The sequence below is a fragment of the Ornithorhynchus anatinus genome, chromosome 19, assembly GCF_004115215.2.
Source record: "Ornithorhynchus anatinus isolate Pmale09 chromosome 19, mOrnAna1.pri.v4, whole genome shotgun sequence".
Lineage (NCBI taxonomy): Eukaryota > Metazoa > Chordata > Mammalia > Monotremata > Ornithorhynchidae > Ornithorhynchus > Ornithorhynchus anatinus.
Window position 1 is genome coordinate 21552209 of NC_041746.1, and position 13665 is coordinate 21565873.

The 13665-nt window shown below is 52.4% G+C and overlaps 1 protein-coding gene across 1 annotated transcript in view; it reads left to right on the forward strand.

Annotated features, from left to right (window-relative positions):
* Window positions 1-13665, forward strand: part of SENP6 (SUMO specific peptidase 6) — a gene marked incomplete at its 5' end in the record, with an annotated part of 80585 nt that overhangs the window by 11431 nt on the left and 55489 nt on the right. The window contains 4 exons of the mRNA XM_029046960.2: window positions 3480-3573; window positions 6850-6910; window positions 8515-8657; window positions 12738-12842. Of these exons, the coding sequence (XP_028902793.1) occupies window positions 3480-3573; window positions 6850-6910; window positions 8515-8657; window positions 12738-12842 (403 nt within the window). The remainder of the gene's footprint in view (window positions 1-3479; window positions 3574-6849; window positions 6911-8514; window positions 8658-12737; window positions 12843-13665) is intronic.

A 13665-nucleotide genomic window follows, 5' to 3' on the forward strand; every position in this document is an offset into this window, starting at 1 on the left:
TTCCTCACTTTTAGAGTGATCATGGTATTTGCGAAGCGCTTACTCTGCGCCAAGCGCCGTACCAGGCGCCGCCGGATCGTGTCTCACCGGGACAGCCTCAGCCGTGGGAAGGACATCTCCCAGCTCTTCCCTGGCTTCTAGAGACGCGGGGGCAGGAGACCTGGCTTCTAATCCCGGCTCCGCCGTGTGTCTGCGGGGTGACCTTGGGCAAGTCACTTCACTCCTCCGCCCTCACTTTTCGCACCTGCAAATTGGGGACGACGTCCTACTCCTTCCTACGTAGGTAGGGAGCCCCGTGTGGGACGGAGACCGCGTCCCCCCGATTAACGTCTCTTGACCCCGGCTCTTAGAACAGTGCTTGGCGCCCACCTCTTAACGAGTACCAGAATTAGCCTCCAAATCGTGTAACGGAACACCTCGTGAGGGCGGAGTACTAGGGGTTTTACGTTCGCGTTCCTCCCCAGGTGGCGAGTTTCTTCCTTTGTCTCAGAATATTCCCTAAATGCCTAGCTTAGTGTGCCGCGCAGTGTGGACACCAAATCATTTTAATGATGAAAGCGAGTTGGGTAATTCAGACTCGGGGAGAAGTTTGAGAAGTCACTGACTCTTCCGGTGGCGGGGGTTTTTAGGAGGAGACTTCAGTCTCCTTCCCCGTGTTCCACCGAGGACTGGGGAAGAGGAAATAGCGGTAAAATTACATATATGTCTTTAAATTAGATCTTGGAAATTATTCATATTAACCTCCGTCTCCGCTAGATCGTATGGGCGGGGAGGGTGACTGCTGATTCTGCCGTAGCGTACTCTCCCGGGCGCTTAGTGCAGTGCTCTGCACGTAAGGAGCGCTCAGGAAATACCCTCGTTGGAGGGTTAAAGCGTTAAGAGGGGGCCGGGCCCCGCGTGGTGCCTCCGAGCATCTCGTCGTGGCCGCTGAGCCCGAGGAGAGTGGACCGTTGTTTTGACCCGGCGTGTATTTTAAAAACAGAACACAGAACCCCTCTCGGTCCACCCGTCCCCGGAAACCTCCGGTGGCTGCCCGCCCGGCTCCAGCAGAAACCCGTCACCGTGGGCTTCAGAGCCCTCCGTCACCTCGCCCGCCTCCAGCCTCAGTTGGCCGATCTCCGACTACACAACGGCCCCTCCGCTTGGGCTCCTCTGACGCCAACCTCCTCCCCGTACCTCCATCTCTCCCCTTCCACTGGAACTCCCAACCCCGTCGGAGCCGACGGAGGGACCCCCACCCCTCTCCCCGTCTTCGAAGCCCTGCCAAAAAAAACCCCTCATCTTTCCCGGCAGAGCCTCCTTCACCGCTCCTCCTCCTCCGTCACCCGTGCGTTCGGTCTGTTCCTCGTAAGCGCCCCGGTATTCATCCCTGCCCGCGGCGTTTCTCTACGTCGGATTCATTCTCGTGTCCGCCTCCCCCTCGAGGGTAGGGGTCGTCCGCTCTGTGGCGATGTTCTCTCCCAGTCAGTCAGTTGTATTTATTGGGCGATTTCTGCCTAGGTTTGGGAGACTCCCGAATAACAAGCCCGTAGTAGAGCGAGTGCTCAGTAAATACCATTGAAATGCTCTAGAATTATGGCCTCTCGATTAGCCTCCCATCTCCCCACCGTAGTTCTGTCAGCCCCGGAGCGTTTTACGGAGATATCTCTGCCTTATTTATATTACCGTCTGTCTCCCTCTCTAGACCTCAAGCTCGGCGTGGAACGTATCGAACGTATCGTTACGTTGTAGTCTCCTCGGTTTGGGAGACTCCGAAACAAGCCCGTAGTATAGCGCGCGGTTCTTAGACGTGAAAACCCCACATTGAGTCGCTGCTCATCTCGTGGGTTCCAATCCTGGCTCCGCCTCTGTGCTTGGCACGTAGTAAGCACTTCACAGATAGCACAATTTTTATTATTATTATCAGTGTCTGCTGTGTGACCTTGGGTCAGTCACTTTACTTTTCCGCGCCTCAGTTCCCTCATCTGGAAAATGGGGATGGAGACCGTGAGCCCCCACCTGAGACAGGGACCGTGTCCAGTCCGACGTGCTTGTACCCGTTCCAGCGCTCAGTACGGTGTCCGGCACCTAGTAAGCGCTTAACGAATGTCACGATCGTTAGCGAACAAGTTAGCCAGGAAGCGGTGGAGCTGGGATTAGAACCCAGGTCCTTCTAATGCCCAAGCCCGGGCTGCCCTAATAATAATAATGTTGCTATTCGTTAAGCGCTTACTATGTGCAGAGCACCGTTCTAAGCGCTGGGGGAGATACAGGGTAATCGGGTTGTCCCACGTGAGGCTCACGGTCTTCATCCCCGTTTTACACATGACGTCACTGAGGCACAGAGAAGTGAAGTGACTCGCCCACAGTCACACAGCTGACGTGTGGCAGAGCCGGGATTCGATCCCATGACCTCTGGCTCCCAAGCCCGGGCTCTTTCCACTGAGCCACGCTGCTCTACCCACTAGCCCGCACTGCTTCCCTCATGGCTCTGTGGAAAGAGCCCGGGCTTGGGAGTCAGAGGTCGTGGGTTCTAATCCCGGCTCTGCCACTTGGCAGCTGTGTCGCTTCATCTCTCTGGGCCTCAGTTATACCTCCTCTGGAAAACGGGGATTAAGACTGCGAGCCCCACGTGGGACAACCTGATGACCTCATATCCCCCCTAGCGCTCAGAGCGGTGCTCGGCACGTAGTAAGCGCTTAACAGATGCCGTCGTTATTCTTGTTGGGGGTGGATCTGGTGGCAGAAAGGGAAGTGGCGTTTCCGTCGGCCGATTCTCGGGGCGCCCGAGTGTCCTTCTCCTGGGTGGTCGGGAGGGTCGAGCGGGGATCTGCCTTCACGTGAAGCCTTGACTTCACAGGCCACCCCTTTCCCCTTTCCTTTCCTTTCCTTTCCTTTCCTTTCCTTTCCTTTCCTTTCCTTTCCTTTCCTTTCCTTTCCTTTTCCTTTTCCTTTTCCTTTTCCTCTTAATCAGGTCGTCCCACGCAGGGCTCACACTCTTAATCCCCATTTTCCAGATGAGGTAACTGAGGCCCCAAGAAGGGAAGTGCCTTGCCCGAGGTCACACAGCAGGCAAGTGGCTGAGCGGAGAGCAGAAACCCTGACCCTCTGACTCGGAGGCCCGGGCTCCCTCCGCTACACCGGGAGACGACGAGACAGTAATCGCCGCGCGGTGCGTCAAGCCCTTATGTGCTAAGCACTGGGACAGACACAAGATTCTCAGGCCCCACGTGGGGCTCGCGGTCCAAGTAGCAGGGAGCACAGGTGTCGAATCCCCATTCTGCAGGTGAGGGAGCAGAGGCACGGCGAAGCGAAGCGACCTGCCCGAGGTCACCCGGCGGGTAAGTGGCGAGATGGGTTCTTCCGCCGTACGGGGGACCGATCGACCGACGTATCGGGCCGTTCGAAGAAATGCATTCGACAGGTTTGCGGGCGCGATCTCCCGGCGATGGGTTCTCCATCCAGCTCCGAGAGCTCACGGCGGGTTATTCTCATTTCAGCTCTGGATCGATCGCAGTCCAAAAGAGATGGAGGTTTTAAAAACAACTGGAGCTTCGATAATGCCGAAGAAAGCGAAGGAGATACGGAAAAAGAGTAAGCTTATTTTATTTAGCTTTTTGAAAAGATTGTTTCTTAAGATGATGAGGGTTTTTTTTTTCCCTTACAGAAGCTAAAACGTGGGGTAAGGACATGTTTTGCTTTAAGGGCTTGGTGTCCCAAGGGCACAGCGTGCTTTAAACGAACAAAATCGTAGAGATTTTTGTTCTCCTCTATAAACATTTCCTCTGATTAGTTCATATTTGTTTCCGTTCCTCAACCCAGGTGGCGTTTATCGTAGTCACGTGTAGGGTGAACATTTTAAGAACTACGATTAGGTGAAAGCTCGGGCGTATTGCTTTCGCATGCTTTTCGCTGTTGTTTTGGCGAGCGATTTGGCCTTAGCGACTGTGTGCAGGACGTCCGGTTGGTGTCACTGCGAGTTCCCAAGCAAAAAAATTTTAAAAAAAATCCTGCTTTTGATAATATCCCCTGCTCCTCGCCCCCCAAAAGGGCTCCCGGAGTAGGGAGAGGCCAAGAAGGGAAGAGCTGTCGTGCCGCGCTCACGCTCTGACTCCCGTCTCTCCGCCATCAGTCGTCCTCCCTCCCCATGCGGGTCCGAGCACCTTCCGGGAACGGGAAGGGCGAGCGCTGTCCCGGTTAATCAGATACGGGTGACACGGAAGAAGGATCGGAGCTTGTAGGATCATAGGAGAACCCAAAGCCCCCCTAACCCTAATAATGACGGTGTCCGTTAAGCACGTACTCTGTGCAGAGCACGGTTGTAAGCACCGGGGTAGGTCCAAGGCAGTCAGGCGGTCACCGTCTCAATCCCCATTTTACAGCCGAGGGCGCCGAGGCCCAGAGAAGCTAAGCGGCTTGCCCAAGGGCACCCAGCAGCCGAGCGGCGGAGCCGGGATCGGAACCCACGTCCCCTGACCCCCGGGCCCGTGTTCTCGCCACTAAGCCACGCGGTAGTTAGGGGCGTGGTGATCGAGAACACGGAAATAAATCCTCGCGACCGTAAGCCCGTCGTGGGCAGGGAACCCCTCTTCCCACTCTCTGGTGGCGGACTCTCCCAAGCGCTCCGTAGGGTGCTCTGCCTACGGTCGGCGCTGCGGAAATACCTCCCACGATGGCGATGCGTGAGTAACCTGGGAGTTGAGAAGGTTTCCGTTAACTTTCGAGACGGCGGCGTATTTATAAAAGCGATCGGAGGAGAGGTTCCTAGCGGAGAGAAGCGTTTTAGGGTGTGAGAAGGTTCTCAGAAGGCATCGATCTGCTACAAGGCACTTGAAGAAGAGAAGAATGAGCCTCTTTACTCATGTTGGATAAATTCTATACCCAAAGTGGTTTGTTTTTAATGGCATTTATTAATGGTACAAGCTAATCAGCTTGGACGCGGTCCATATCCCGCATGCCCATCTGACAGATGTGGGCAGATGTGTAGAGAAGCAGCGTAGCCTAGTGGAAAGAGCCCGGGCTTGGGAGTCAGAGGTCATGAGTTTGAATCCCGGCTCTGCCGTTTGTCAGCTGCGTGACCGTGGGCGAGTCACTTCGCTTCTCTGTGCCTCAGGTCCCTCATCTGTAAAATGGGGATGAAGACTGGGAGCCTCACGTGGGACAACCTAATGACCCTGTATCTATCCCAGCACTTAGAACAGTGCTCTGCACAGAGTAAGCGCTTAACAAATACCAACATCATTATTATTATGTGGGAACCGAGACTCAGAGAAGTTAGGTGACTTGCCCACGGCCACCCAGCAAGACGCAAGGTAGACCCGGGATTAGAACCCAGATCCTCTGACTCCCTCTTTCCACCGGGCCACGCTCCTTCTCTGCCTTTCAGCCTTTCCAGCCAAACTTCACACTCACTCCTGATTTACTTAAGCTCCTTCAGTCCGCCCGCGCTCCCCTCTTCTGATCCTCGCTGCTCTCCCGCTACACCCCAGGTGACACGCTGAGCTCCTTCGAAGCCAGCCGACCCGCTGGCCCTCACTCTCGTCTCTCGCCGCCGACCTGTGACTCGAACCCTCCCTCCTGCCTGGAAGTCCCTCCCCCTTCACGTCCGGCAGCCGCCTCACCGCCTTCCCCATCGTCCGCGCCCTTCTGAAATCAAATCCCCGGAAGGCCTTCCCTGATTAACCCCGCCGGGATCCTGGGGGCGGGGTTTACCGATCTCGCAAGCGATGTTGCCGGAATCTCTTGGTTTTCGGTATCGTGGAGTGCTTGGCATCTGGCATTTGTCGATACTGATGAATACGCGTGCTTAAGAAACACGTACCGATTTCCTGACGTTCATCTCTCGGTTCTCAAATCATTGGATTTCCTTTTGGTTTTTTTTTTCGGTTCTGTGGGGAATCTAGCGACGAACCTGTCATCTCGAAAGGGACCCGAGGCAGACGTTAAAATGACAGCACGAGTCGGGATGAAGGGTCATCTTCGGGGCACGGGGATTTTTATATTCTTTTCTGTCGCGATTTTGTCACTTTGGTTACAGACTCATTCCATCTGGTGGAATTTTCTGCCTCACTCTTTCATTTTCCCTATTTTGCAGCTCCGAAAGGACCTAGCTTTCAGAGTTATTGCGCAGAGTACCGTTTTTATTCTCACAACTGTCCCACTCTTTAGTGCGTTAACTCGTCACCCCAAAACAGGGACTGTGAAGTGTAACAGTAAGGGAAGCAGAAGAAGAAAGGGGAAAGGAGGGAGAAGGAAGAGCAGAGCGGGCACTGGAGACTCTGTCTTTACTTCTGTCTCCCTTTCCCAAGTGTTCCGAACCAATAGTAAGTTTTGGTAACGCCTTCCCCCCTCACCCTTCCTACCACAGACTCTGCGTGGTTCTCCGAGCCCGTATCGGCAGCGTTAGCGGGTTTTGCCCCCTTCTCTTTCTACCGTGCAACGGTAATGATTGCCATCTTCGTTAAGGGCTTACTGTGCTTGCCGGGGACCGTGCCAAGCCCTGGGGAGGTGCAGTACCGCCAGCTCGGTTCCCTTTGGGACCGCCTAAGGGGAGTTCCCGCTTCCCCACAAGCCCCACGTGGGGCTCGCAGTCTTAATCCCCATTTGACAGAGGGGGGAACTGAGGCACAGAGAAGTCGCCCCAGGTCACGCAGCGGACAAGAGGCGGAGTCGGGATGAGGACCCGCGTCCTCAGACTCCCAAGCCCGGCCTCTTTCCGCTAAGCCACCCTGCCAGATATGAAATCGCCCTCCGCGACTCTCTTCCAAGTGTGTTAACCGTCTTCCGTCTCAATAGGCGGGGCCGTGGTATCGGGGTAGTAGTACGCGATGATGCATCACTAACGTTTTCCTTTCACCGCCTCCTAAATAGCGAGCCGAATCTGCTCAGTGAAGATGAGAACGATGGACCTGAGACTTCAGAAGGAAGGAGGGTAAGCGGGGCACGTTCTAACATCCGATTCTCATCGAATGTCTAATAGGAGAACTTCTGATATCGACAGAGATGTCCTCCCCCCTCCTCAAGAGCGGCTAACGGTTGTCCGTCCACCTCCGCGTTGGCTTTAAAGCACTCGATCAGGTGGCCCCATCCCGTCTCACCTCACTGCTGTCCTACTCCGGCCCGCTCCTCTAAGCGCCAGCTTCCTCACTGTGCCCCGATCTCCTCTGTCTCGCCGTCGAGCCCTTTCCCACGTCCTCCCCTTGGCCTGTCCCATCCGTCCTGTCCCCCCATCCGTCAGACCACCCCCCTCTCCACCTTCAGAGCGTTATCAAGGTCACGCCTTCTCCAAGAGGCCTTCCCCGATTAAGCCTCTCTTCCCCCCCGCCTCGCGCTTCGCCCTTCCGGGTCATCTGTGCACTTGAATCTGTGACCTTTGGACATCCGATTGTCACCTCCCCCCCAGCCCGCAGCACTTTCGTAGATATCTTTAAATTGCATATTCTAAATTATTGATTGCTGTTAATGTCCGTCTCCCCCACCCCAGACTGTAAGCTCGTTCTGGGCGGGGAACGTGGCCGCTAATTCTGCTGACTCTCCCGAGCGCTGAGGACAGTGCTCTGCACAGAAATGCCACTGATTGATAATACTGAAAGCGTGAATGTCCAATTTACTTTGTCAGGTCGGTCTGAAGGAATTCATCAGCTTGACACGGTGCTCGACACACGACACGCATTTAACAAAGGGGGCGGGCAACCTCACCGGCGGGCCGCTAGCCGATAGGCACCGCCGCTTTCTGTCCTTGGGAGATCCCGGAGGAATGGATTTGGTCTTAATGATGACTATAGTATTTGTTAAGCGTTTACTATGTGCCAAGCACTGTCCTAAGCGCTGGAGCAGATAGAGGCACGGTGGCCCACGTGGGGCTCCCAGCCTTAATCAAGGCTTAATCCCAGCCTAAGCAACGTGGCTTAGTGGAAGGAGCCCGGGCTTGGCAGTCAGAGGTCGTGGGTTCTAATCCCGGCTCCGCCACTTGTCTGCTGTGTGACCTTGGGCAAGTCACTTCACTTCTCTGTGCCTCAGTTACCTCGTCTGTAAAAATGGGGATTAAAAAAAAAAATGTGAGCCCTACGTGGGACAATCTGACTACCCTGTATCTACCCCAGCGCTTAGAACAGTGCTCTGCACATAATAAGCGCTTAACAAATACCATAATTATTATTATTATTAATCCCCATTTTACAGATGAGGGAACTGAGGCCCGGGGAAGTTTAGTGGCTCTCTCAAGGTCGGGCAGGCGGCCGAGCCGGGATTAGAACCCACGACCTCCGACTCCCAAGCCCGTGCCCTTTCCGTTAAGCCACGCTGCTTCTCTTATTAATGACTGAAACGCATTTCGAACGATCCCCGGAAATGCATCGTCGTGGCGGGGGGCAACCGAGCGGCCCGCGATGCCGCGCAAATGAACGCTCCTGACGGTTCATAGCGAGGCGGCTCTGATTTCCAACTAATTGCCCGGGTTAGGTCTGGATGATCGGCCTGCCGCGGCGCGACTTTTGACGGTCTCATTAACTTCTTCCCACCTGTGGATTCTCGTAGCCTCAACGCTATCGATTAGATGCCGTGGGAACCAGCGCCGGTGACTCCTTTAAGACGTACGCCAGGCGGAGCAAAATTGGAACCTTCCGAACTCTGAAAGGAAACTCGATAGGACTCAACATGTTGAACAGCAAGAAACTGAGGTAGTATTTCCTGCTCTTTCCAAGCAGTGACGTGGCCGGTCGGAACGGACGACCACGTGGTTGGTCGTCGTCGAAAGATGCCGGTTATCCAGAAATTCAGAATTTCTTCAGGTGGGATCTTAGAAATTCCAAAATGAGAAAGGATATGAGTCACGTTCACCTCTTCGTCTTGCACCTGGGTTCGTGCCCTTCCTCGACCCCGTTCTCAGCCCCACAGCGCTTACGTATCCGCGGTCAGTTCCGATAACAGTAATACTAATGATGGTGTCTGTTAAGCGCTGACTGTGTGCCAAGCACTGTTCTAAACCCTGGGGTAGATACAAGGCAATGGGGCCGTCCCACGTGGGGCTCACGGTCTTCATCCCCGTTTTCCAGATGAGGTAACTGGGGCCCAGAGAAGCGAAGCGACCCGCCCGAGGTCACACAGCTGCCAAGTGGCGGAGCCGGGGTTAGAACCCACGACCCCTGACTCTGTCTTTCACTGAGCCACGCCGCTTCCGTGACGCGGCTTCCCCCTTTAGACCGTGAGCTTGTCCTCCCGACTCGGTTGTGGTCTGCCAAGCCCTTAATTCACTGATGCCGTCGATCGACCGGCCTCCAACTCCTCTTCCCATTCACCGAGGCCATCTTTTTACCACGGAATCCCCTTGTAGGATGACTGGATTTTCAGGTCTCCGCCGGCTCTTAACGTAGTAATTGTCGGCAGGGTAAGCTGACCGCGCTTTTCCCGGCGAGGTAACCGAGGCACGGAGAAGTGACTTGTCCGAGGTCCCACGGCAGACGAGTGGAAAGGTGCCCACGACCTTCTGACTCCCGGGCCCGGGCTCTGGCCACCGCGCCGTGCTGCTTCGTGTTCTCCCTCTGGCCTGGAGCTCCCTACCCCCTCGTACGTGACAGACAATCACTCTTCCACCGCCTCAGGACCTTATTAAAATCTTCTGTCCTCGAAGGGGCCGTGATATTTGATGTTCACCCCTTCCCTAGCCCTAAACCACTTAGAGAAGCAGCGTGGCTCAGTGGAAAGAGCACAGACTTGGGAGTCAGAGGCCTGGGCTCTCACCCCGGACCCGCCACTTGTCTGCTGTGGGACCTTCGGCAAGTCACTTCACTTCTCTGGGCCTCCGCGACCTCATCTGTAAAATGGGGATTAAGAGCGGGAGCCCCACGTGGGACAATCTCATTACCCTGTATCCACTCCAGCGCTTAGAACAGCGCTTGGCACAAGTACCATTATTATTATTATTATTATTATAGTAATGTCCGTCTCCCTCTAGACTGTGTCTCGTGGACAGGGAACAAGCCTGTCGGCTCTGTCGCGTCGTTACCCCCCAAGTGTTCAGTACAGTGCCGTGCGCAGAAAAAACGCTCCACGATCCCGGCTCTGCCACTTTGCTCTGTGACCTTGGGCAAGTCACATCACTTCTCTGGGCCTCAGTTTCCTCATCTATCAAATGGGGATTGAGACCTCGAGCCCCACGTGGGACAGGGACTGTGTCCGACCCGATTCGCTTGTATCCACCCCAGCGACTGGGACGGTGCCTGGCACACTTAACAACTACCACAATTGTTTAAATACCATAAATCAATATACAGAGTACATGAGTACAGCGTAATAAAGTTGGTCGATGTGTTCCCTGCCCACGAGGAACTTACAGTCTAGGGGGGGAGACGGTCGTTAATAGAAATGATTTGCCTTGGGGCTGAGGGAGGAGTAAATACCGAGTGCCCGGAGGCTAGAGATCCAAGTACATAGATGACAGAGAAGGGAGAAGGGGTCGGAGAAAAGAGGGCTTTAATTAGAGAAGGCTTTTTGGTTTTTTGGAGGGGATGTGACCCCGATAAAGCTTTGAAGGCAGGGACAGCGGTGATCTGGTTTATGTGGATGGGGAGGGATTTTAGCGATCGATTAATAATACGCTTCGCCTGGAAGTATCAGGCCGGTTTGTGGAGAGGATTTGGGCCTGGAATATCGGAGTGATTTCGACCTAGGCCTTCGGAGGCCTCGAGTATAGATCTCGTCGCCGGTGTTCGTCGATGCCTGTTTGGTAAGGAACGTAAAAGCAGAGGGACCGGAGAGATGGGATCCCTGACGTCGAGGAGCCGACCGTCTTCTAATAATAACGATAATGGTGGTATTTGTTAAGCGTCTACTATGTGCAAAGCACTGTTCTAAGCGCCGGGGGGATAGAAGGGGAGAGACCAGCAAGAGCTCACTCTCTAATCGGTCAGTGGACTTTACTGAGCGCTTACTACTCGACATTTGCGAGAATGCGCTGCAGTGAAGAGGCTCGATCCCTGGAAGGTGGACTCTGAGGAGATGAGCAGGGTAAACGTTAGTAATAATAGTAAGAACTGGGGTATTTTAAGCGCCTACTGTGTGCTGAGGCCTGTACTGAGCGTTGAGGTAGAGATCGGTTGATAATGTGGTGGCAGGGGAGCAGATCCAAACATCCCACTGATTCGGCTGGGTGCGTGCTCTTCATTCTGTCAGTCTTTCAGTCGTATTTATTGGGCGCTTACTGTGTGCCGGGGAGTGTAAAAAGCGCTTGGGTGAGTCCACCAGGCACATTCGAAACGCATCTGGGCACGCCAAAGCACCACGGCTTCCCGGGATCGGAGGCATTTGTGGAGCTGTGGTGGGAGGCCCCGTTCGGAGATTTCTAGATACCCCCTCCCTTGGCTTAGTTGGTTTGTATTTTCTTATTTTTTAAGGTATTTGTCAAGCTCTCTTATTACTCGCCAGGCACCGTCCTGAGCGCGGGGGTGGCGACGAGCTAATCCGTCCCGAGTGGGGCTCGTAGTCTCAACCCCCATTTTCCGGGTGAAGTAACGGAGGCAGAGAGAGGTGAAGTGATTTGCCCAAGGGCCCACGGCAGACAAGTGGCGGGAGCCGGGATTAGAACCCAGCTCCTTCGGAATCCTGCGGTCTGTCCTCTAGTCCGTGCTGCTGTTTTCATAGTATAATCGTAGTAGGAGCAATCTGTTAGAGGGATTTTAATTGAGAACTAAATACTCCGTCGGTGATGAGTTCCTCAAGGCCGTATTTAGTTAACCTTTATGAAATTTATCCCGGAAAAAGCAATATGTAGTTTTCAATCAATGCCCTTCTCACAGATTTACACTTCCACTGAAATGGGATTATTCCAGAAAGGTGAAAACGATATGTAGTTTTCAATCAATGCCCTTCTCACAGATTTAAACTACCGCTGAAATGGGATTATTCCAGAAAGGTGAAAGTATCAATTTATAAGGGATACAGAAATGCATTCCTTCTTCACCTATCTGCCAAGACTAGGTTTTGAAAGAATGCTGAATTATCTACATTTAATATGAGACCTACCCTTTGTACTGCAGATTTAGGGTACAAATGTTTCGTATTTTTTCTGGTTTTTGTGCTTTGAATCTTATTTTTTGCAAAATAACAGGCGTTCCATTTTACCGCAGCCGTATTAAATTGGAGTCATAAAGTAAATGGGCGAATTCTTTAAAATTGATGATGATGATAGTAATGGTGATGATGGTATTTGTTAAGCACGTTCTGTGTGCCAAGCACTGTTCTAAGCGCTGGGGTAGGTACAGGGTAACCAGGTTGTCCCACGTGGGGCTCGGAGTCTTAATCCCCATTTTACAGATGAGGTAACTGAGGCACAGAGAAGTGAAGCGGCTTGCCCGAGGTCACGCAACAGACTATGACGGAGCCGAGATTAGAACCCGTAACCTTCCGACTCCCAGGCCCGGGCTCCGTCCGCTATTCCACGCTGCTTCCCCCAAAATACCGAAAGCGCGTACTTTTCCAAAACACTTAAGACGCTGCTTATTAACAACTTGTACCATATTAGCACGTTAAAGAATTTGATTCGTTTCATTGTGGAAATGGGATCTCAAATGAAAAATTTAAAGAACATGAGGACGTCGAGATGATTCGACAGAGTCCGGGTAAAGCTGTTGAGCGTACAGGCGTAAAGTCGACTCTCCAAAATAATTTGAGGTTGTTGGATTATTCAAGGGGTTTAATCTCTTATTCCATATAGTCGCTGCTGTCTTTCAAAAGAAATAACCTTTGTTTCTCGACTCTTACAGTGAAAATTCACAGAACGTGTCTCTGAGTTCGGGAACCGTACTCCACGGTCGACGTTTTCACCACGCCAACGCCCAGATAGCGATCATGAAAACAGCAGCCCAAAGGTAAAATTTCTTTCTTCTCCGTGTTCCGCCGTGCCTTTTGCAAGTTGCGATGTGTTTTTGAATTCTTTCTTACTGCCTTTCCTTTTTCAGGAGAACAGTTGTGAACGTTTAAGCGAGCAGTCTACAGCCTAGAACACTAAAGCCTCCTTTCGCGTTTATGTAGTTCCTTGTACTGCTCGGTATTCCTTCAAAAATTTTAATTATGTGTCTAATAAAGTTGATGTCTATTTTTGCAAAGTATTCACTAGCTTTTGAGTCGCAAGAAATGGTGAGTTTTAACAGTGTTTATCGTTTATCTCCATATTGCTCCCGAGTTTAACGTGGCTATTTTTATTATTGTCGTATGTGTGTCATTTCTGAATCATCCCTGAATTAGCATTTCTGATTCACTTCCCGATTTAGCTTTTCTCTTGGAAAAAATAAACTTACTGCTCCTTGAGTTTAACATCACCTCAGAAGGTCCAGAATGATTTTCAAGGTGTCTAAACTGTCTTTTTTCTGTTAACGTTGTTTTAAACTCCTCAGCTGTCATCATCTTTACTTTCGTAATTTCAGCACCTGAAGTGCATTGTGAAATACCTCTTCTGCTATCACTCTATTATAAATCAAACCTCTATCCATAGTCTACAAAATGACTCCAAAATTGCGCCTCAGAAGCTCTTTTGGTTTCAAAGGGTTTCCTGTTTTTGCCCTCAACATACCGGAACGATATCCCATCTCTAGATGATTATTTTTTACGCCTCTTGTTTGCGGTAAAGTTTGCACTGTTCGTAACTTTGAAAAACCAGCTCGATCACTGTCCTTCTGTCCTCTATTCCCTATT